This window comes from Lineus longissimus, chromosome 1 (genome assembly GCF_910592395.1).
Source record: "Lineus longissimus chromosome 1, tnLinLong1.2, whole genome shotgun sequence".
NCBI classification, from domain to species: Eukaryota; Metazoa; Nemertea; class Pilidiophora; order Heteronemertea; family Lineidae; genus Lineus; species Lineus longissimus.
The window spans coordinates 26257849-26280900 of record NC_088308.1 but is presented as its reverse complement, the minus strand read 5'-3'; the positions used below and the strand labels follow the sequence as shown (position 1 = coordinate 26280900).

The window sequence follows — 23052 nt, the reverse complement described above, 5'->3', positions numbered from 1 at the left end:
CTCTTACATGAACGTACAAAATGGAGATGTTCACAAACAGGAAAGTGATTTTGATTTTGATTTTGACAGTAATAAATACACTTGGTATGTTGATCAGATGGAATTGATTGTTATTTTGTTTTGTATATGTTTATTCACCTTCAGAAGCTATTGCCGTGTTTATTGATTTCCCAACTGGTTGACAAAATCAACACAAAAGTCATCATTTTCATACTTTGGTAATGGTACTGAACATAGAATTTAAGAATAAATGATAGATACTATCATATTCATACACAAGGTCTACACTAGCCCTAGCCCCTACTGTGTGTCGGATGTGAAAATACGTCCAGTCCATTGTCTTGTGTCGTGTGAATGTACACTATACTGACAGTGACCTAGTGCGGTTTGACTTATGCATACGGTTAAGGTTAAGGTAGGCCTACCGGCTCAAGTAGTACATATCTTAGAATATGCAAGTATTTAAGTAACTGCTTGATCAATTTTGGCTTCTTTATCTTTTGTTCATCATTATTCATTATTGATGTAAATACCCGTTAAGATTACATTTCCCTCCTATTCAGATCAGACATCCTCTTCCACCCTGGAGTATGAACCTAGGGCTGCTGGACGAGATGATCATGTGGATACGTTTCTCCGGCATCATCTTCATAATGACAGTAGCTCCCCAAAGGTTGTGGCCAAGATAGATACAGCAATCCTGACAATATCATCAAAGTTGTTACAAAATATTTCTGTGATGACCAGGAGTGAAGAGTGTTACTCAGTAAGTATGGAAAATTGAAATGTTCTATGAATCTGAAACCTGAGCCTCAGATAATTAATCTGTCATGTCTGTCAGATCAAGTTATCTCCTCAAGACTAAGTCATGCTTTTGATCATGCAATGTTGATAATTCATTGAAATGTAACGGGCCAGTATTTGTAAACCAATTCAATGTATCCTTGCAGTGTGAATACATGGAAGTTGCCAACTTCGAAGGCAACCACTCCATTCTAGTCAACACAACCTTCTTGACTCATATGAAGATAAAGATAAAGAATGCATCATATGGTTGGCAGAGTATCTGTTAGTAAGTAGGCCCTATACTGTAGATAGTTATAAGAGAAAGTTTGCCAGTAAAGAAGACTAACTCTGGTCACATCACTTGTTTTGCTGGATTTAAGAAATGAGGGGCTTAGATATATATTTGTGGAAATGTAGTTCATGCTGAAAATAAGCCCAGCCTCCTTTGATAAAGACACACAAAATTTCCATACCCTGTTCCAGGAATAATTAGGAAAATTATCAGTCGTATTTTACAAATGCATCTTGTTGTTTTTTTAGTAACAAGTTCCATTTCATGGAAACTGGAAAGTATGTGTTTTTTGTGTCTAAAAATACATCGGAGGACTCACAGACGTTCATGTGTGTAGGCGTCACCATCGGCCAGCCTCTGGATAACAATATACGTAAGAGCAGTTGTATCTCGTATAGAACCACAAATTTCCTGTCCCAGATTGATGTCAAAGATCCTCTTCCAATCAAAGAGTTTCCTGGGTGGCCTAATTTAAAACAACAATTAATTTTTATAGCATCTTAATTTTGAAATTGATTGGATGATCACCAGATTTTAAGACTAAAATGACAACTAACCAAGATTTATGAGCAATTTAAAAAAACAAATTTTGGTCACAACGAAGATTTGATTTGTATGGTCACTTTGTTAAACTTGAGACTGTTCAAAAAGTGCCCATTGTAAAGAGGAATCAGAATTCATGATGTATTTCACTTCTAAACCTCTTATTCTTTCCTGTAGCTATCTTCATTGCGATTGCGATCCTGATCTTGCTTGCCATCTGTTGGATACTCCTCAAGGTCATCATCAGACGCCACTATGTCTACAATATCTTTTTCTGCATGGAGACAGAAAGGCTTGTCAACAATGTAAGTCCCGCTCCTCAGCTAAGTGTTTTAAATGTTAGTCTTCACTGATTTATCATCCATTTCTCACTCCACAACGTCTGTGATGCCTTCAAGAGAACTGGTTTCATTCAAGTTGGACGTTACTGCTCATTGGCTGTCTAATGATCACTCTTGCGCTGATTTATCTTCATAAATTCTTTGTTTGATATCATTTTATTATATTTTCAGGACTTAGGGAGCCCAGGTGGTCCTAGTAGCTTGACCTCTAGTGATCACTCTATTGCACCTCCAGATAATAAAGCCATCATTCCAAACCCAAGGGCTCAACCCAGACAGAGGTTGAAGTCACTTGATACTTTCAGAGGGTAAGATTCCAAGAGATTGGAAAACTATTGCAAGGTTGATAGTTGACATTATATGACATACATTTGTTGCATAAAACACTCTCTTGGTTCTTCAAAGTCTAGATAAGATGTACATGTACCTTGTAAACATGACAGGTCTGAGCTCTAAATGCAGGAGAAGTGATGCTTGTTTTATGTCATAATTTCTGTGCACCGGTACCTTATAACCCTGTGTGTATTAAGTGTTCACAATCTTCAATTGCAGGGTAAGCATTGTTGTTATGATCTTTGTAAACTATGGTGGTGGAGGATACTGGTTCTTCAGACATTCTTCCTGGAATGGAGTCACAGTTGCTGACCTTGTATTCCCTTGGTAAGTCATCAAACCCACGTGTGATATAAAGTGAAGATTTAAAACACATATTTTGGGCCAGAAATGAAGAATTACGCTTTCTTATTAGGCCTGGTATAAGACTGGAACTTTCTTTCTTCAGGTTTATCTTCATAATGGGAACATCCATGTCGTTTGCCATGAAGAGACCACTCATGTACAAGACACCAAAAACCAAAATATTCCTCGGGATTCTTCGCAGAAGCTTGATTCTATTCTTCCTAGGGATTGTGTTAAATACAGGACCAAAAGGTAGGTGACATTTTTTTGCCAGTTTCAAAGACCCCTTTATGTATTTGTATTGTGCTAATTTAAGAAGGGACCAGCCAGTTCCAAGTAGAATTAAATCTGGTTCTGAAATACTAAATTGGATGTAACAAATGTCAAATGACAGTCGAATGTTACTGAAAATGTATTGACTGTCTAAACTTGCATCTCAAAAGTTCTGAACACTGAAAAAGAAGAGATATCAAGTAGCCATTTACTTGTCATAGGACACATTGATATATCATTTAATTGACTAATGCCTGTCTATTGTCTTTCAGGCACTCATCTTGAGAATCTACGAGTACTTGGAGTGCTGCAAAGATTCGGGATCACGTATTTTGTTGTTGCCACAGTTCACATGTTCTTTGCCAGAATTGATGATGGTGTTACGGTAAGGATATGAATTTGTTTGAGAAATCATTCCTTCAACAGTTAACAAACGATCTTGACTTACTCCACCTCAGAAGTATAAAAGTAAGGGGACAATCTTCTCAGTTTATTAGTCAACACATTGGTGTTTTAAAACTGATTCAGAAATATGTCTTTTTCAGAATCGTTGGTGGTCCCCCATTCGAGATATTGGCCGATATTTACCAGAATGGTTGTTGCACCTCGGCCTATTGGCGGCATATCTGGCCCTGACGTTCTGTCTCGAGGTACCGGGCTGTCCAAGGTATGAATCTATCGCCCTTGAATTGCTGATATCTGTTCCTGGCAACGTTTCATTCAGTAGGCCTGCATGCAGGTTCCTATTAATACACAAAAGAAAGTACATGTGGTGTAAATATAAAACAACGTTTACTTTCAAAATTACAATATTTCATTCAAAACTGCCTCCAATGTCTACATGCATTCCAAGCATTGCTTTGTACAAATCCCGCCCCTTAAGACTTCCTTGGTTGTTGGATGAATCTTGACCAACTGCAAATCCGTTTTCAACTGTGGCTAAAATAAAGTGTTGGTTTTCTCTTCAGAGGCTATCTTGGTCCTGGTGGTATAGCAGAGAATGGCACTAACTTCAATTGTACCGGAGGAGCAGCCGGCTACATTGACAGGACAATCTTCTCTAATGCTCATATGTATGGTCATCCAACATGTGCACGTGTCTACTACAACACTGTTCCAATTGACCCAGAAGGGTTGCTTGGATACCTGACTTCCATATTCTTATGTTTCTTAGGACTACAAGTAAGTTAGTCAACTTGAATCTTTACTGTACTATTGTTCTCATTCTAGAACATGAGATGTAACCGACGAACTGTTTCATGGTACATCTGCAATGGACCAAATGTCACACCCACTACAACATGAATGACAGAGCACTTGATTCTTCAACATTCTCCAAGTGCTCTCCATTTATTCCGTTGCCTATCCTGTGAACTTTCCGTGGAACTCAGATGGGCTGGCCAATCAGCAACCTGAGCATTTCCAACTGGTACCCATTTATACATCCAAGTGGATTAAGGCATGTAATGTTAACAACTTTTTGTTATTGTCTATTCACCTCATAGGCTGGCAAGATCCTTGTCACTTATCCATGCTACAAGTCAAGACTACTCCGCTTCCTAATCTGGGGGCTGCTACTCGGTGCTATTGGAACCACCCTCTGTAAAGGGACCAAGAATGAAGGATGGATTCCACTCAACAAAAATTTATGGTAAGGTTTAAGATGACCACATGCAGTTGATGGTGATCATCCAGAGGGTATGGGTATGAGGTATCAATGAGGGTATTTCTCATCAAATGGACTGTGATTGTAAGCATCATTTCCACTGGGTTAATACTTCCGTAACCAGAAAGTGTATGGACGTAGATACACCAAATTGCAAAAGGCTTCCACCATTTATTGTCGCACAGATGTACTTGAATAGTTACAGTACTTCTGTGACTTATTTTCTGTATGACTTGTGATAATTTGACTCTTGCACAACTTACCAAAATCCTTTTGTGCATACCATTATTTTCAGGTCTGTTTCGTTTATCCTGTGTATGGCTGGTCTGGCGTTTATTTCCCTTGCATTCTGTTACTACACGATTGATGTACAGCGATGGTGGAGTGGAGCGCCGTTCTTCTATCCGGGTAGGTGGCAGGTCAAGTGTCTCAAGAATCTGCCAATACTCAACTGAGCAACAGCCCTTCATTTAAGCTTACCCGTTTGGCACCACAAGTGTTTGTTACCTTCTCTCTAGTGTCGAGGAAAACAGGGTCAGCTCATCCTCTCATTCCCTCATTCTCCAACACAATTCAAGTCAGCAAATGAAATTGGTTGTACGGTTATGAAGTCACTTATGGTCAAAGGTTACTAAAACCTGTGTCTTTCATGATTCTTGCAACTAAATTGGTATGAAGATTACTCTAACTACTCTAACTACTCTAACTACTCTTGACTCTAACCTATCTTTTGTCCTTGTTTCAGGTATGAACTCTATCCTGCTGTACCTATGCCACGAGATTTTCAGAGACTACTTCCCTGTCTCGTTTTGGGTCCCAGACACGCACCCAGCACGGCTAGCAATGAATTTGTGGTCAACAGTTTTCTGGGTGATCGTTTCTGTGTATCTCCATTCTCAGAAGATCTTCTTGTCTCTATAGGGGTGCGCCATCAGGACGCCGAGTGAGAAGAAAGTCATGAAAGTTGATTTGAACTTATTAGTGAACAATCCTGAATGAACTGAAGAAGTTGTTGAGTCCGACAGATTTTATCTGACACAGATTAGAATAGTGTATAGAACTGAAATTATAACCACTGGTTAGTTTTACCTATTATTTTCCTCTAAACCAACATATTCTTCAGTTCATTGCATGATTTCAGTGCTACTTCTATTAACAATGGAAAATACTGTGTTGGTATTGAATCCAAGTGTATACCAGCAGAGATCTCATGGTTTAGAGGATCAGATTTTTCTAGGAAAATAGGAGATAATGCAAACCCTTTACACTATCCTAGTAACACAAAATTGGGCAAAGTGGCATTGAAAAGAGTGTGCTAAAAGGTATTTTCATTGAGAGGTAAGATGAGTATCACCAAGTGGTAGTATCTTTCGACAGCACGGTTTCATCAACTATTGTAATAAATTGGTAGTAGTAATACACAGTTGAAGTTGCTCCTCGATGTCATATTTTCCCTTTTCTTATATTGCATGTAAGTAAATGTATGTAAAACAAACCATAACGTCATCCAGAGTATTTCATTACTCAAATCATACTAAATCGGTACCGGTATTCAGAACTGTGATCTCATAGCTGTACAGCATCCAGGTAGTGAACTTGTGGGAGCCCATCTACCACCCCAGCCCAGATGCTGTCATCACATTTAGGGGTCTATAGTTTGTGATGTATCTCTTGTACCCTTATTGTAACTTATAAGTATAATCATTATGCATGCTACATTTCAAAATGTAAGTATTTACATAAAAGAATTGAGATTTTCGTCTCGTCATTGGATTTATTCACTTTGTCTACAGAATGTCCCAGTATACTATTACAGGATTTACTAATTTATCCAAACTGCTTGGCACCAAACTTACATGCTGTGTTGATGGAAGTAGTGTTTTCTTCTGGCTCTGTGTGCTGATGTTGTCATTTTCAATTCAAGCTGTGCTTGGTTCTAAACTTTTAGTCATGATCCTTCCATTTCACCAATTTGAATACTGATGGACAGCAGCCGTAATTCAGCCGAGATCTGATGATGATAGGTAGGACACAATGATGTGCCATATTTAGTGTGATAGCAGTTGTGCGAAAATTTTCTTTATCTGTGACTTTCTTTGACATTTTGATTGATGGTACTGTATGCATGTGTATCAACAAAAATCTTATAGTTTAGCTTTTCTGAACAATAAGTTCTTGAATTGTTTAACACCTTCAACGCCGGTGTTTCACCACCCAGACCCCAGAAAAAAAAAGTATAAGAAGAGATGGCTGCATAAGGTCTTTTGCAGTAACTTCTCCAAGACAAGGTCTTCTTGAATCAATAGAGTTATGTTAGCTACACTGTTAGTTATTTTTTGGTTGAAAAATGACCAAAAATGACAAAATGACCCCCTTTTCCAACACCCCCGACCCCTCTAAAAAATTCCTGGTGTCGGAACAGCTTTATTTTGTTATTCAGTGGTTTAGTCTTTTCAGTTCTTACTTTCCCCGGAAGATGGCGATGGCGTAGTTCTCTCATGAAGTCCATGAGACTCCGATAACCAGCTCAAAGAGGGGGGATATTGGCCACGTAGCTCTACGTGGTTCGGCGCTTCAGGTGTTAAGGAGGTGTGACCAGTGTATTCAATTGTCAGTGTATTCAATCATGTCATATTACATAACTTAAAACTGTTGGCATTGCCAAAAATGTATGTTGTAAGTGTCATTAACCAAGTTTAATAAATTTGTTTTATACAGAACTGGGGCTTGTAAAGTTTATTTTCCATGGCCATCGACTGGAGGAATTTCAAATATCATCTCTATAGCTAAGATGACTCTCAGCACTGCTCAGATCGTCAATAGATACACATCTGTGTCCCTCATTGTGGTCACTTATTTCTGAAGCGATGAGGGCAGTGGATCTGAAATTGTACATTGCTTCTCACAACATGCAGGGATTGTGTACAATTAATATAAACTGGAGAATCAATAACCAGCTGGATGAGGTAAAATTATTGGAGTGCATCAAAAAGCAGCTGGATGAATGTGCCTTTTGATCCTCGGGGGTGGGGGGGGGTTGGAGGTCACCACCTTTACCAGAGAATGCGGCAGGGACAACTGAGATTCAAGTTCAATGTAGATGCAAAGATATGCATGTTGAGCCATTAGTGGGACTGTGTAAGACTTGACTAAGACATTGACCACTGAAAGCTGTTCTAAGGACAGCCTTGTAGGTTGTGACTGTGCCTCCTGCATGTCCACTGATAACTGCTGGATCTGATGGGACATTTTGCTTATTTGTCTTTCAATTTCTGACATGATCTCCTGCTCTCCATTGATAACTGTCCTGTAGTTGTGATTGGATATTCTGCTGAACCCATTAGGAGTTTTGTCTTGTAGGTTGTGACAGTGCCTCTTCCTGTACAGTGATAACTGTCCTGCATAATGTTACTGGACATTCTGCTTGAACTTATGAGAGGTTTGTCTTGTTGGTTGTGAGGGTGCCTCCTGTCGTCCATTAATAACCGTCCCGTATGCTGTGATGGGACAGTCTGCTTGCACCAAGGAGCTGTGTCCTGTAGGGTGTAACAGTGCCTCCTGCATGTCCAGTGATAACTGTCGTGCAAGCTGTTGTGGGACACTCTGGTTCAGCCCACCACTGCACGAGATGGGTAGGAATACTCAGTTAATTTTGTTATACTGAGATCAGTATTCTAGCTGAAGATAAATAACAGTGCGATCGCCAAGAGTGTGAAGACATGAAGACAGTCGGTCTCAAAGGCACAACCTGTCCTCAGTTGTGGGATACTATACTGCTGAGGTAGACGGGTCAAGGGCTTACTACGAACAACATGGCCAAGCCAAAACTGAAGGCTCGTGATTAAAGACTTAGGTCTTCCAACCTAAAACTGGGTAGCTAATGAGATCTAAGGATCAGGCCTACTAATGGCACTGAATGACAATGGTGTTGGGGACAGTTTGCACCTTCAAATAGAGACTCTGGATGTGTAAGATCTGACTGAGCTCGGTGGAGTTTTACATATTTCGTATGGCAAGCGACCTGTTCAAGGGCGAGTTTGATACACTGAGCATGACCAATCATGTAATCGAACATCTTACTTCAATTCATTCCAGAATTTGTCTTTTAAGTTGTGACAGCATCCTCTGCTGTGCATTGATAACTGTCCTGCCTGATGTGATTGGACATTCTGCTTGAACCCATTCATGATTTTGTCTTATAGGTTGTGACAGTGCCTCCTGCATTTCTAGTGACAACTACTATCCTATAGGGTGTGATGCAGGATTGTTGACGTACTGTTTGAACCCTTTCTCCCGATTTTGTCTAATAGGTTGTGACGATCCTTCTCCTTGTGCCTATTGATGACTGTCCTGCACGATGGGACCTGGAAATCATCACTGGGGCCTACAAAGAACACTTGAGACTTCTTCTGAAGAATTATCATACTCAGTTTGGCAGGGTGTTCATTGATGAGATTGCCACAAGTATGATATTGTCCACAATTGTTTGTCTCTGCAGTGGTGAGGGAACAATGACCTTATCCAACGGCCTCAGAATGCATTTATCCTTGGTCTGGGGTTTATCTTGGCACTTATCACCAACAAAATAACATCAAATCTGACATACGACATAAGATTTATTTTTATTTCACAAAGTTCATGAGATTGACATATGTATAGCTGGACAGATAAGTGATTCATAACAGCAAAATTCTGGCAAATTGTGTCAGTCAAAGTTAAGGGATGATTCGATGATGATTTAAAACCAGAGGTACGTGGTTTCCACCTCAATAAACATTTCAACCACACTTCAATAGTGAAAATCAACTTTCTAAAACTGAAGTCGAACACCTGACATTTCAAGCTTTTACCTGGATCAGCTATGCCTGCATGAACACTGAAGCTCCAAAATGTGAGTCCAGTAATACCCTCATCAGCTGTGCTAGTTTGAACACCAATGGATACAGCTGTTGACAATAGTTTGGTCCAAATACCTCGGTAGTTTTCCTCAAAGTTAAATAATAACAAGTATTCTAAAAATCTCCACACAAAATCAAAGAAGATATTGTGATCCAGATATGATACATGACAACCTTTGACTAGTTCAACTTGTGGAAAATTTGGAAAAGTTATATTTCATTGATTATGATATTTTTAATGCTGCAAATTCATTTGGATGACATATCTGAAAATCTTCTAAATTTACACCAGAATGTCTTTACAATACTTCAAAAGAAATTCATTTCTCTGTACAATAGACACATTTATAACTCTTATTTACAATATTATTTACAATTTTTTAGCAATAGATTCATCACATTCAAACACAAGGAAACAGAAAATTTGAAAAGTGTATACATATTGATAAAACATGTAAAAGCAAGCTATAAGTACCAGCCTGAAGTTAGCTACTTATTCCTTATGGCCCATTTCATAAACTAGATGGCAGTACTGTCAAATCAGGACCACTTTTCCTCTCTCATTCCTCACGTACATCCGTCTACATTCACACCGATATGTTAATTCAAATCTACTAATTACAAATTTTCAACCTGATAATACATAAACTATCATCCTTTGGTTTTTATGACATTACTGGGTTCAGAAAAAAGCCAAAAGTGTGAAACTGTGTTCAATTGAACTCAGATTGGCCCAATTTCAAAAACAAAGGTTACCGAAACAAAAGCAGTCTTTCTTACCAAAATCCTGGTAAAGCTTCAAGCAAACTGCATGGAATCATTGTATGTGTGGATAACATTTGAAAGCAGCCATAACTATACTAAGCAGACTGTCATCTAAAGCTTCTTGGCATATTAAAGCATTAAGTTTGAACTTTGATAGTGCTACTTAGGAACTCAACTGGATGACTGTGCAAGTCTGAGATGAGATATTTTAGATAGGAAATGACTATGGAAGCCACTCCTGCACACATGTACAAAAGAATAACTAATTTACCCCTCGTTTTATTTACAGCACATATAGTTCTAGCGAGATGCTGCTCCATGTATGTAGCTTTCACTCTCTCCCCGTCCCCATGTGCCATATCAATAATGGCCCCTTCATGACAATATTGCTAAATCTCATGGTATATGAGACACCTCATGATATTTGCTCAGTATATGATATTTGAGATTTCTCATGATATTTGCAAAGTTAGATATTAGACCGGCAGCCCAGGGCCCTCGGGTTAGTTGAACTAGGTACCAATATCTGAGTGTGGGAGTGGGTAAAGGGTCATCTGAGATGAATAGATGTGGCAGTCTGCCGGGTACCACCCGTTGCATGTGGGTCTGGGGACCCCCCAAAAGGACCTAAAAATGGTCCCAAGATAGTTGACTGAGATACCACTTGTAACCAATAACACTCTGTGCTTACTACTAAACATACATCAAAAGTCCTAAAGACAGACATTTTTCGCGTCGCTGAGGGTCCGCCAGACCCCCCAAAAAGGGCCAAAAAAATGGGCTAGCATAGATGAGCGAGATACCAAGTAAAATTAATGCCAAATGATTAAGCACTGTCCACTGTGTGTAAAACAGGTTACTCCAGATAAATTGTCCGTTGCACAAGCAGTACCAGACACCCCCAAAAATTGACCCCTCGCCCCCAGAGTCCAACTAGGCTAGCTTAGATATTGTAGGTACCAACTGAAACCAGGTTTAAATGATCAATCACACCATTGGGAATACAGAATTATCAATGGCAGACAAAATGTCCATTGCTGTGACCCTGCCAGACCCCCCCAAATAGGCCCTGGGGTACAGCTAGGCTAGCCTGGATATTGCAGGTACCAGCTGAAACCAAGTTTAAATGATCAAGCACACCATAGGGAATACAAAATTATCAATGGCAGACAAAATGTCCATTGCTGTGACCCTGCAAGACCCCCCCCCCAAATAGGCCCTGGGGTACAGCTAGGCTAGCTTAGATATTGTAGGTACCAACTGAAACCAGGTTTAAATGATCAATCACACCATTGGGAATACAGAATTATCAATGGCAGACAAAATGTCCATTGCTCTGACCCTGCCAGACCCCCCAAATAGGCCCTGGGGTACAACTAGGCTAGCCCGGATATTGCAGGTACCAGCTGAAACCAAGTTTAAATGATCAAGCACACCATAGGGAATGCAAAATTATCAACGGCAGACAAAATGTCCATTGCTATGACCCTGCCAGACCCCCCCCCCCCATAGGCCCTGGGTTACATCTTGGCTAGCCCAGATATTGTAGGTCGGATGTGGTCGTTAGATGTATACAAAACCACAAGTATCTGAGACAAACTAAAACATATATTTATTTCAAACATCTAGCTACATGATGGCACTGATGCAGGCAAGGTGATAAAAAAAGACATATTGAGAAGTATGATCTCATTAAGAGTTGTTCTTATATCTCACTTTCGCTGTCTGAGTCATCACTCCATTTTGGTCCAGAATCCGTGTCAATGTCAGTATCATCATCATACAAGTCTTCAGTTTGCCCGTCGGCGTCTTCATCAGTATTCTCAACTCCCTCACTCCTACGATCACCTCCAAAAAGGTTGTCAGGTTCTGCAGGCCCAGGATACCAATCAGGTGTGTAATATCCATGTTCATCCTTCCATCCGTACTGCAGTGGGTCCAAATCATGATCTGGTTGTGGAGAGTCCGCATTATCCCAGACAATAGACACATAATGTGCACGGCGAGTCTTATTTGACAGAGCTTTTCCACACGGTAGTAGTAGCGCACGGTCAACCTTTTTTACATTGGCCATTGGGTTTTCCTGAAATATCAGAATTGACAATGATAGATTTTGGTAGATGAACATTACATTTTTTCGATTGAGAAGGATACGGATATCCTTGGTACCCGGTTATACCGGTACTGACATAGTCTTGAAGGGGAAAGGCCTCATATAAAAGGAGATTCGAAATGGTGGGGCTTTAAGGTTTATAGATCTGTAAACTTACTATTGTATTCTCCAATTATTTTCTGAAGAACATCTCACCTGATTAATTTTTCCTGTCATTTGAACCAGTTTGTTGTGCCTTGCTCGATTCACTTCCTTCACGTCCTTCATTCCATACAGGGAACACACATACTCCTCCGCTTTCTTTTGGCTTGGTTCTTCTCTGGATGACATACTGCTAAACAACTTGATCAAATTCCCATCGTTGTTGTTCTCAAGCAGCTCGTAGGGCTGTAAAACGACGACGTGAAATCACAGCCTGTGAAGGCGTGTAGGCCAGGCAGTGCAGCTGAAAGTCCGGCTTGTTTCAACTCTAAGGCATTGGCAATGCTTGTTATGTCAATTTACCTGCGGCTGTTGCCTGAACCGCAGTCCATGATGATCGACTTCAGTGGTATCCCACTCATATTATATTCCGCCCAAGCATCCCCAAGATTATCACGATGACATCAGTGTCCGCGGCTCGAATGAGGAGACTACCAGTGACCGAGGCAGCATGGAATGCTATAAGGGTATCTGCTTCCTCATGGTTTCCTTGCAGTGAGTCTGGAGAGTTGACAGTCATCTTGCAGCTGGTTTGACTGAATACTATGCGAAGACAGTTACCCCCATACGAGACGAGAAGTGTCTTCTTTCCAAGGATGGCCCCGTACTGGTCCTCCTGCCACTCAATCATCAAGAATTTGGCCAGTTGATCCTTGAAAATGCCATTCTGCAGCAACTTCTGGCAACTCTGTTTGGGAGCTTGCTCGCTACCACTTATGATGAAAGGTTGATCTTCAACCCCACGTAATTTTCTTTCACTTTCTTTAAGGGAAGAAGGCAGATACTTGTCAAACAAGACATGAATTTCTTGTCCATGCGCAATGCTTGAGCAAACATGGCCCAACAGACCTCTTGCAAGATTCCCGTATGAGGATATGTTTCCAACAGCTGAAAGATATGAGTGAAGCAGCAGTCCACCATCAATCAATGTGGCATCAATGTGAGGCAGTGTTGTCATTCCGTCTTGCATCGACTCCAGCTTGTCCAAGAGCTTGCTTTTCGTGGTCTTGAGCAGTGAACCATCAGGTTGAGCAATGGCTAGTGGAAAATCGGTGATGGGGTAGCTAACAACATGTTCCAGGTCGAAGTTGGTCTCTTGAGAAATAACGACCAGCATCCGGATAAACTTGTCCCGTTGACTGTTGACTACTGGAATGGCTTTAGAACTAGCTGATCGTTTGGTCTTCGTGTTCTCACTCGCAAAGTTATTCACTTTTCTCCGCTTTATTGGCTTCAATAATCTGGAGCTATCCTCAACACACTCCTCCCTAAACTTCTTCTGCAGTCCATGACCGGTTGGCAAAGATTTTGTGAGGTACTCTTGGGTTGTAGCAGAGGCTCCCTTTCCTGTGGCAATGTTCAGCAGGATTGCAGACGTGGAGGCAGGTCCAGAGAATGGGTCACAGGATTCAGTCACTGCATCTAGAAGAACTTGAGCCTGACGGTTATCCTTCTTGATTCGACTTGGACGAAGCTGTGTTCTCGGTTGCTCTTCTGGTAGGAGTCCTGTCAGTCGCCTCAGCTCGGTTACAGATATTCCTCGTTGGGTGGAGGTAATGCACCAACGACGAATTGCACTGGTCGAATTCTGGAATCCAACAATTCCCTTCATCGGGGAAGCAGCATCCCTGTTAACGGTTTGCTCCAGTGTTAAGTCAATCGCTGAAAGAAAGTGAGACATAAGAACAACTCCTTATGAGATCATACTTCTCAATATGTCTTTTTTTATCACCTTGCCTGCATCATTGCCATCATGTAGCTAGATGTTTGAAATAAATATATGTTTTAGTTTGTCTCAGATATTTGTAGTTTTGTATACATCTAACGACCACATCCGACCTACAATATCTGGGCTAGCCAAGATGTACCCCAGGGCCTATGGGGGGGGGGGGGGTCTGGCAGGGTCATAGCAATGGACATTTTGCCTGCCGTTGATAATTTTGCATTCCCTATGGTGTGCTTGATCATTTAAACTTGGTTTCAGCTGGTACCTGCAATACCCGGGCTAGCCTAGTTGTACCCCAGGGCCTATTTGGGGGGTCTGGCAGGGTCATAGCAATGGACATTTTGTCTGCCATTGATAATTCTGTATTCCCAATGGTGTGATTGATCATTTAAACCTGGTTTCAGCTGGTACCTACAATATCTAAGCTAGCCTAGCTGTACCCCAGGGCCTATTTGGGGGGGGGGTCTGGCAGGGTCACAGCAATGGACATTTTGTCTGCCATTGATAATTTTGTATTCCCTATGGTGTGTTTGATCATTTAAACTTGGTTTCAGCTGGTACCTGCAATATCCAGGCTAGCCTAGCTGTACCCCAGGGCCTATTTGGGGGGGTCTGGCAGGGTCACAGCAATGGACATTTTGTCTGCCATTGATAATTCTGTATTCCCAATGGTGTGATTGATCATTTAAACCTGGTTTCAGTTGGTACCTACAATATCTAAGCTAGCCTAGTTGGACTCTGGGGGCGAGGGGTCAATTTTTGGGGGTGTCTGGTACTGCTTGTGCAACGGACAATTTATCTGGAGTAACCTGTTTTACACACAGTGGACAGTGCTTAATCATTTGGCATTAATTTTACTTGGTATCTCGCTCATCTATGCTAGCCCATTTTTTTGGCCCTTTTTGGGGGGTCTGGCGGACCCTCAGCGACGCGAAAAATGTCTGTCTTTAGGACTTTTGATGTATGTTTAGTAGTAAGCACAGAGTGTTATTGGTTACAAGTGGTATCTCAGTCAACTATCTTGGGACCATTTTTAGGTCCTTTTGGGGGGTCCCCAGACCCACATGCAACGGGTGGTACCCGGCAGACTGCCACATCTATTCATCTCAGATGACCCTTTACCCACTCCCACACTCAGATATTGGTACCTAGTTCAACTAACCCGAGGGCCCTGGGCTGCCGGTCTATATCTCATGATATTTTGATGTACGGCAGTGTTTGGTCGTGCAACACAACTATAGTCCAACTGGTTGCAATGGCAGTGAAAAAACAACACCTCTGTCCTTCTCCTAAATATCCTTCACCTATCACCTCACTTTCAACCTTTTCGAGGTCATTTATAGTCCAGGTTAACTCCAGAGGTCAGACTCCTATGCAGCATATGCTTTTAGTCCACAGGTATCCTCGGCCCACCGAGTAAAGTCCTCAATCACTCGGAATGTATCAAAATTGGCACCATAACTTGGGCGACACCTTGCGCCCTATAATTTCTTAAGATCTCCAAAGAGAACTTCAGTCAAGCTCACAGTATTGCGTGCCAGTCCGCTGAGCCTCCCTTTGGATAGCTTCCCAGTCCCGCCATCTTGGAACACATCTTATCATAGCATGCTCAAATCGCATCTTTCCCACGAATAAAAAGTCACCCTCTCCATACTTTGCACCGCACTTAGATGACATGAATACAGAGCCGGTATATTTTCCCTTGGTTTTCTCGAACACACTACGCTTTTGCCGGTGTAACTTCTTGATGTTTAGTTTTATTTCCGTCAGCTGGAGATCCTTGCGGAATGCCACGGAGTCCATGCTGCCTTTTAAAACTGCAAAGATAAAGATGACACACATTTAGAAAAAAGTAAAACAAAAGTTCGCCACGGAACATCATCATGCTAATTATAAGAAACTGAGTTGGATAGATGAGTCACTGAAAATGGATAAAAATCTTGAAAAAGTCTTTGTTTTGTAGCCTGAAAACCATTATTATTATCTTAATAGAACATCTGACATTCTTTTAAAATACCCGAGTACTCAAATAGAAATCTATGAAAGTGGCCAAATACAACTGGTTTAAATGGTTTACATGGGACCTTAACTTATGGTGACATCTTTTCATTATACAAAGTTCTATTGCATTTGTCATACATTCATGATATGTTGTATGGAAATTTTTTGCAAAAACATTTTCAATCATGCTGGGGCATGTCCTGTAGTTCCTCTCAGAATAATATTGGGTCAATGATGTTATTGAAAATGTCTCAGTGAGTATAAGATCATGATGATTAGGTCGGACAGGTGGATTGAGGAATATAGTAATCACTGTGGTGTCATGTGGTCTGGGCACCAAATGATAGAACAAGAGGGCAGGAATCTGCTATCAATTCAGCTTTATTAGATTAATTTGGTGACCTTGGAACTTAAAGAACACATGATGATATGATATTGTGATACAGCATGCTGCAAAAATACTGCAACACAAGTCATAATTTTGTTGGAGGTTTGGACAATACCACATATACCTATCCCTAAGACTTCACTTAATAGATGAGTAGGCCTAAAAAGGAATTTTGAGAAAGGGTTCCAAGGTCAAAGCAATAGATAGCATACATCAAGTTAGGCTTTAGATTCTGACACCTGTTCTTAAATTCCTCACTGAACCCATCTGCTTTATGATATTCTCATGAAGATCCTCACATTGCAAAGCTGTTAATTTCTCTCGAACCTACAAATTCTTTCAAATAAAACATATGGCCATTTATCATATTGGTGAGCAATGATTGAGTTGGGTAAAATGCAAACACGTCTTGGTTTTCAGTACTAGAGCATGTGCACATCAGCACCCTGGCTAATAAAGAATTGGTCTAGACCAGAAAATCTTCATAGTAAACTTTCTCAGCGCTCTCTTCAAGCGGAGAATTCAAAACAGAGAATTACACTGAGTTGAACCAAAACATGAGAAATCTACCCCAGAGGATGAACTGTATCCTCAACCAATCAGGATTAGGGAGACATGAGGGGCTGTTTGATCACCTGCACGCACCACCCACTGGGCAGTGATTTACCTGGGCAGGGTGTCATGCTTGGCTGGAGAGCGTTCACCCACAAGGTGTGGAGAGAACTAATCCAGCCGCAAGCCGGCGCAAACAAATAACCCCAGGGGGCGCCGAAGGTGAAAATGTGCTGCACTCTTTCAGAGATCGATAGAAGAGGCCATGTTGGTTATCTCTCAAAGGCCAAAGTGGCTGATAGCACTTTTTATCTTGTAATTTCGATTCATTGAAGTGGCAGACTCCATTTCATGTTGTAGCCTTCAAGTCTATCAACTGTTTTCAAAGATAAACCTGAACAGCTCATTACCCCCCATCAGAAATTCGATTATAAACAGAGTTAGGAATTTAATGAACAACATCAATAAATCAGAGAAAACAGGTTCCTCTTTTTTCCTTTTTCTAAGGCAATGAAAAGAATACTATAGTTTGTTTCTTCTCCTGCCTGCAATAAAAGCAAAATCAATGGAAAAAACTTTGTTCAATAGCACTAGCTTGAACTGCTTCATTTTTCCTTTCAAATGATATCAATAGCGTGACGTCCTACTAACAATCTTCAGGACCCCTGATTGCGATGTGAGAGACCCACTGGTACATCTTGCCAAAATACCAGCAGACGCAAATAAAAGCAGCAATATTGTTGCCAATGAGGGAATAAAAGGATGAAAAGCAAACAGCTAGATTCACCAAGGAAGCCATCTGGAGCCCAAGGACAGATTTATCGTAAAAAGTAAAAGATAATTGTGTTACAAATATAGTTAATGGTGCTAATAATGCTATTCGTTAAGGATGGAAAATCTCCTTAAAAACCTATTATCTTGTAACTGCTGGGTATTTTTGCATCGCAGCATCAAACCCTATCGCCATTGTCCACGCTTACATTGAGAAATCATTGCAGAATGCACAAAGACAGTTCTTTGCTCAAGATTGCACTGGCCAGGGTAAGAAAACTGCCTGAAGATAGACAACAGTCTTGGGTTGTCACTGGTGGTGTCATTGGGCATACATGTAGATGTATATTCAAATCATATGACCAGATCAGAATAACCCAGGGCAGAAATATTGAGCAAATATTTATCTGAAATTAATGAGTATTACTTGCGATCTTGTTCTCTCCAATAAAAACATCCTATGTTTTTATATCTAGATAAAGTACACTGTGCAAACCTATTTTGTGGTTAGAGGCGATTTCATGTAAGCTTTTTCCAGGCAAATGCCAAGGAAAGTTCTTAGCAATGAAAAGTGTTAAGACTTTGGCCTAATAGGTTCCAAGGTTTACATATGCTAAGTTTGTATCAAGCACAGTTTGGCAGAAAAATAGAGTAACTTTGTATATGTTTTGTGTTGCTTGTTTCTTCAACTGTGAGTGGAACCAACTTCTCATATATTAACAAAATACTTGTGTAACCACAGCCCGACAAAGTAAATGTTTTGAAATCTAACACAATTACATTATACTCTCAGAAGGAAAAAATGTCCATAAAAGTCTGATCTGTTCTAGGTCAGGATTACAAACTGTCCTGTTGTTTTTCTTGAGGGGCTTTGCCACGATTCACCCAAGTTAAGGCAGGAGAAGACTGAACCCTTGAAGGCCCAGTCCCCTCATGAAGCTGCTTGAAGTGACTCCACTGCAACGTGGTCAGCTTGGTTCATTTTTTCAGAAGCGTCATTCAAACATCCTGATCGCCACTTCATGATGGTGAAGTACAGATAACGTCAATATAACTTTAGTGTGAGAAAGTACTTCGTCAACTAAAACATTGGTAAGGAGACACCAGAGAATTTATCTAGGATTGACTACTGACTAGCTGGATATCATGTGAACCAGGTTTTATATGAGAGACCCACCGCATAGCATGCGACATTCACTTCACATGAAAGCCTAAATGGAATGTTATTTTGACATGTTACGGAAGTCATAGCAACTATGAGAAGTGGTATCTAAGTCTATTTTTCATTCTCCAGGCAATATTTGTATTCCAATTTCCCTTTTATCCTCGTCGTGAAAAAACATCAACCAGGAATGAAACTCAGAACTGAACTGTACTCAGATTAACCCGTTCTGTCCTTGGCCCCACAAAATGGTACGCTATACGTCTGTCACTGGTTCAAGCGCCCCTAGTATTTCTAGCTGGCCTACCATGAAAAGAATCCAACAATTACAGCTGCACATGACCCTTCTGATTCTATTCTGTAATTCAATTTGGATAAATGGAAATATGTTCAGCCTAAAAGCTAAAGAGTCAAACCTTATCACACCACTCGACATGTTCCATGAGAGAGGTCATTCCCCAAGCAGGTAACAGCCACCTACAATCTCAGCCCAGTAGTTTAGAGCACCTCCCCCACTTAAAAAACAACTTTGTGATGTGTTCTTAATCTCAAGTATTGACCCCAGGTAGAAAAGAATTTCAAAGGGACCCTGACCTAAACAATGATTTACTGAGATTTGATATCTTTTGGAGGCAGCTTGTTTGCCAGACTTGGTGACAGGTTTACCTGAGGCACAGTAATGAGCCCTGGGACATGACGCCACTTTTCACAGCTCCCTTACATGGAGAACATGACCACCAGGCATGATTTCTAGCACTGACACAGGCACCTAAAGACCTTTAGAACATGGACCTCCAACTATAACTAAACCAACAAAACTCTGTCACACAACCAATAATGTAACATTCTGATATGATCAAACTATAGATGACCTTTGTGACGAGATAGCAATGATTTCTAATCAATCATTGCGGTGTGTTTCCAGGGCTGCCATGCGTCTGGTAGTGGGGCATCTATGGCACATATCAAAATGGCATCAAAAAAGAAAATAGTGATCGTTGGTTGATTTCAAACCACTAGTTTCATAACTGTATCCCATACAAGCAGGACCTGCTAGATGCCCTTTCAATACCAAATGCAGTATTTCATTGGAAAGGGCAGGGCAGGAAGTGTATTCTAAAGTGCACAAAAAGAAGGAAACCAAACAAGGCGAAAAAACACATGTTGCACAAGAAGGGACTGACAAGGCAAACAGGACGAACCCAAGCCTTGAGAGCGTATTGTCCATCGAACAAACTAAATGGTATGCTGAACAGATATACCACAACTTATCATGCAATCTTTAAGCAAGTTTTGTGTGGTCGACAAAGAATCTAAAGTTGACCAGGCACCACCAGAACAATTGACCTTTTTTCATGTTTACCGAATTAACAAAATGTGGCATGAAAGTGCAGTAGACCTATACAAACTTGGTGGACGATGGGCACGCATTGAGCATTTCGCTGTCCACTGTCCCCTCTTCACACTGAATCTGATTTATCAAGAATCTCAGATCAGATATGGCTCTTGGTGAAGGGTGCCATTGATAAATGAACCCAGGTGAGCCCACTTAAAGACGAGAACTCTGTGATAATTAACCTCCTTCAGATAGAGACACTGGGGTTACATTGTAAGTTTAATGGTTTTATATGGGACATTTTCCTCTTGAGGTATGACACAATTTGATAGGTTCTTTGATGGGGTTTGACGCTGATTAGATCCAAACATACTGGTACCTGACACAGGTTATAGAGTGACTTTGGGAAGAAAGCTGCTGTTCAAATACAAGACTATTCATGCTGACCAGCAGCTGTCATTCAATAGACCCCAGTGTCATCCCAAACCTCATCCTTGCATACCATCACACTTTATCATTCACACTTGGCATCACATTTTGAACTGTCCAGGGTTATGGACACTCAGCCCATCAAGCAACACTGGGAAGAGTGCAGACCCAATAGCTGGAGTATTAACCTTTGATGGGGCAAGATGGCCCCATCAAAGCATACTGGAACGATGTGTGCCCTCTCCTGTCCAATCACTTCACATGTTTGGACATCCGTCACAGCATGGGAACCGACAACATACCTAGGGTCACTCATCATCTCAAACTGGAATGTTCCTCAAGTGTCCAATGAGAGCAAGCCAATCATCAAGAAATACCCTTGACCAAATTAACATGGTTGTCACGGGTAAATTAGTGTCTCAAGTTAAACACAGAGTACGACATAAAAGCGACATTGGCATCATGACGGGGATGAGGGCATAAAAAGATCATTCAAACTTTGACTGTAATGAATTTAAAGCCCAGGAGAAGATTCAAGTAGTTCTTCAAAATCATTTTCAAATTGTGCATGGAAGCTTTAACAAATGTCAAGAGTTTGAAGGAGCGCGGAACAGGAAGTTTTAAGCTTAGCGAATGGCGTCCGGCAATTGTGCATTTTGAGAACAAGCATTGCACATGCCTTACTCAGATATGCCCGGACCCCTTTCGCCTCTTGAAAGGTAACATCATGAAGAATGGTTGGTTACTTTGAGTGGCAGGTTAGACTGTGTCAACGCAACCTGTTTTCATAGTTAGCGATACACTCCAACTCAGGAAAGAATGCATCCAAACTATTGAGTATCCTGGCATTTTTTGATCCGCAACTGTACAAAACAAATTAAGCCTCCTACGAATTATTTGGATTGCACCCCATTATTGAGCTAGAATTGCTAAGCTATGAAAAAGTATATTTTCATAATATGTGGTTAGTCTGGCGAACATTCCTTTGCCGGGTAGCAATGTTAACCTGGTGACTGGGACTTTGAAGGCTGATGCTGACTCTGCTATGAGAAGAAAGCTTTCCCACACCACACCAGACTTGAACATTTTCCCTCTAAAATGTGTAGCAAGAGAGGGGTTTTCTTCAAAGTTTGAGTCCAGTCAACTTCCTAGCACATTCTCTGATTCAAAGTTATAAGTATGATGACCTATCAAAAGGATGGGTGCCATGGACCTGGTTTCACGGGAATCACTTTAAAACTGGTCATGGTCACTGAATCACACAATGTCAAAAAGCAACTTAATAATGGCTTATATGCGAAATTGAAAAACCATGAATTTCTTTTTGAAATGGGTGAAAACACTCTTCACAAGAATGATAAGCAATAAATAAAGATGACAAAGGTTTATGGGGCAGGTTGGAGACAGTCCATGGTAACAGTAGTGATCAAGTATAAAAGTCCATAAGGAATCACCGGAGGATGAGACTAGTCCACAGGGGTGTAGCGGAATCATCAACAGGGGATCGCGTGGGAAAACCAATCAACGTTTCCTCACCCATCATTAATTTGTCAAAAACTTGACTACTTCAGTGATTTGATGTCTAGGTCCACTGAATAAGCCAAAACAGATTTCATACATATCACTCTTCTGAGGACATGATGTTTATAAATGAAATTTCAAATCTCCCCTCACCATTTGTGTAAACTGTGGACACAAGTTTCTGATCACTTTCAAACCCATGACCAGCACAATCCAACTCCACAACATCTATGACCGAATGCCAGAGGGAAAACGAGAGCAACTGTTGAAACGAGATGCGATTCTTCCAAACATCTTAAAACCATCCAACCAGGAGTCACCTTGCAGGGCAGAACCTTTCTTCCAGTCCACGGAACCTTACAAATTACCCCTTTCAAATAACCACAACTACCATGCTTTTTGACATCTTGGCTAAAATTAGGCGTTTCACCCAAAATAATGAAGCTGTGTTTGAACGATGAAAGCTTTGCCTTCACCGCAGTCAACCGCGTGGAAGGTATGCGGTCCCTTTGCATAGTTTACTTGGCAAAGGTTGAGGAGACATCAAGAGACCCGACAGAGGTACGCTCTGGTTTCAAAAGATTACTGTTTCTGCCCTTCATGTCATGTG

The 23052-nt window shown here is 40.9% G+C and overlaps 3 protein-coding genes across 3 annotated transcripts in view; 1 reads left to right on the top strand and 2 right to left on the bottom strand.

The window, feature by feature from the left end:
* Positions 1 to 2: 2 nt before the first annotated feature.
* LOC135494698 (heparan-alpha-glucosaminide N-acetyltransferase-like) lies at positions 3 to 7283 on the top strand. Its single transcript, XM_064782914.1, has 14 exons — positions 3 to 84; positions 564 to 766; positions 951 to 1072; positions 1327 to 1451; positions 1799 to 1926; positions 2134 to 2270; positions 2515 to 2622; positions 2744 to 2892; positions 3186 to 3298; positions 3459 to 3580; positions 3882 to 4095; positions 4419 to 4564; positions 4875 to 4987; positions 5325 to 7283. Exons 1-14 carry the CDS (start codon positions 21 to 23, stop codon positions 5498 to 5500), a joined length of 1920 nt encoding a protein of 639 aa, XP_064638984.1. The 5' UTR covers positions 3 to 20; the 3' UTR covers positions 5501 to 7283.
* Positions 7284 to 11955: 4672 nt separating this feature from the next.
* LOC135503582 (uncharacterized) lies at positions 11956 to 14232 on the bottom strand. The gene is made up of 2 exons (XM_064797192.1): positions 12551 to 14232; positions 11956 to 12325 (listed from the first exon to the last, which is right to left on the bottom strand). Exon 1 carries the CDS (start codon positions 14166 to 14168, stop codon positions 12915 to 12917), a length of 1254 nt encoding a protein of 417 aa, XP_064653262.1. The 5' UTR covers positions 14169 to 14232; the 3' UTR covers positions 11956 to 12325; positions 12551 to 12914.
* Positions 14233 to 15474: 1242 nt separating this feature from the next.
* The window catches only part of LOC135503574 (meteorin-like protein), a 40206-nt gene continuing 32628 nt past the window's right edge, over positions 15475 to 23052 (bottom strand). The window contains exon 4 of the mRNA XM_064797180.1: positions 15475 to 16099. Coding sequence (XP_064653250.1) covers positions 15795 to 16099 — 305 coding nt within the window. The 3' untranslated portion in view covers positions 15475 to 15794. The remainder of the gene's footprint in view (positions 16100 to 23052) is intronic.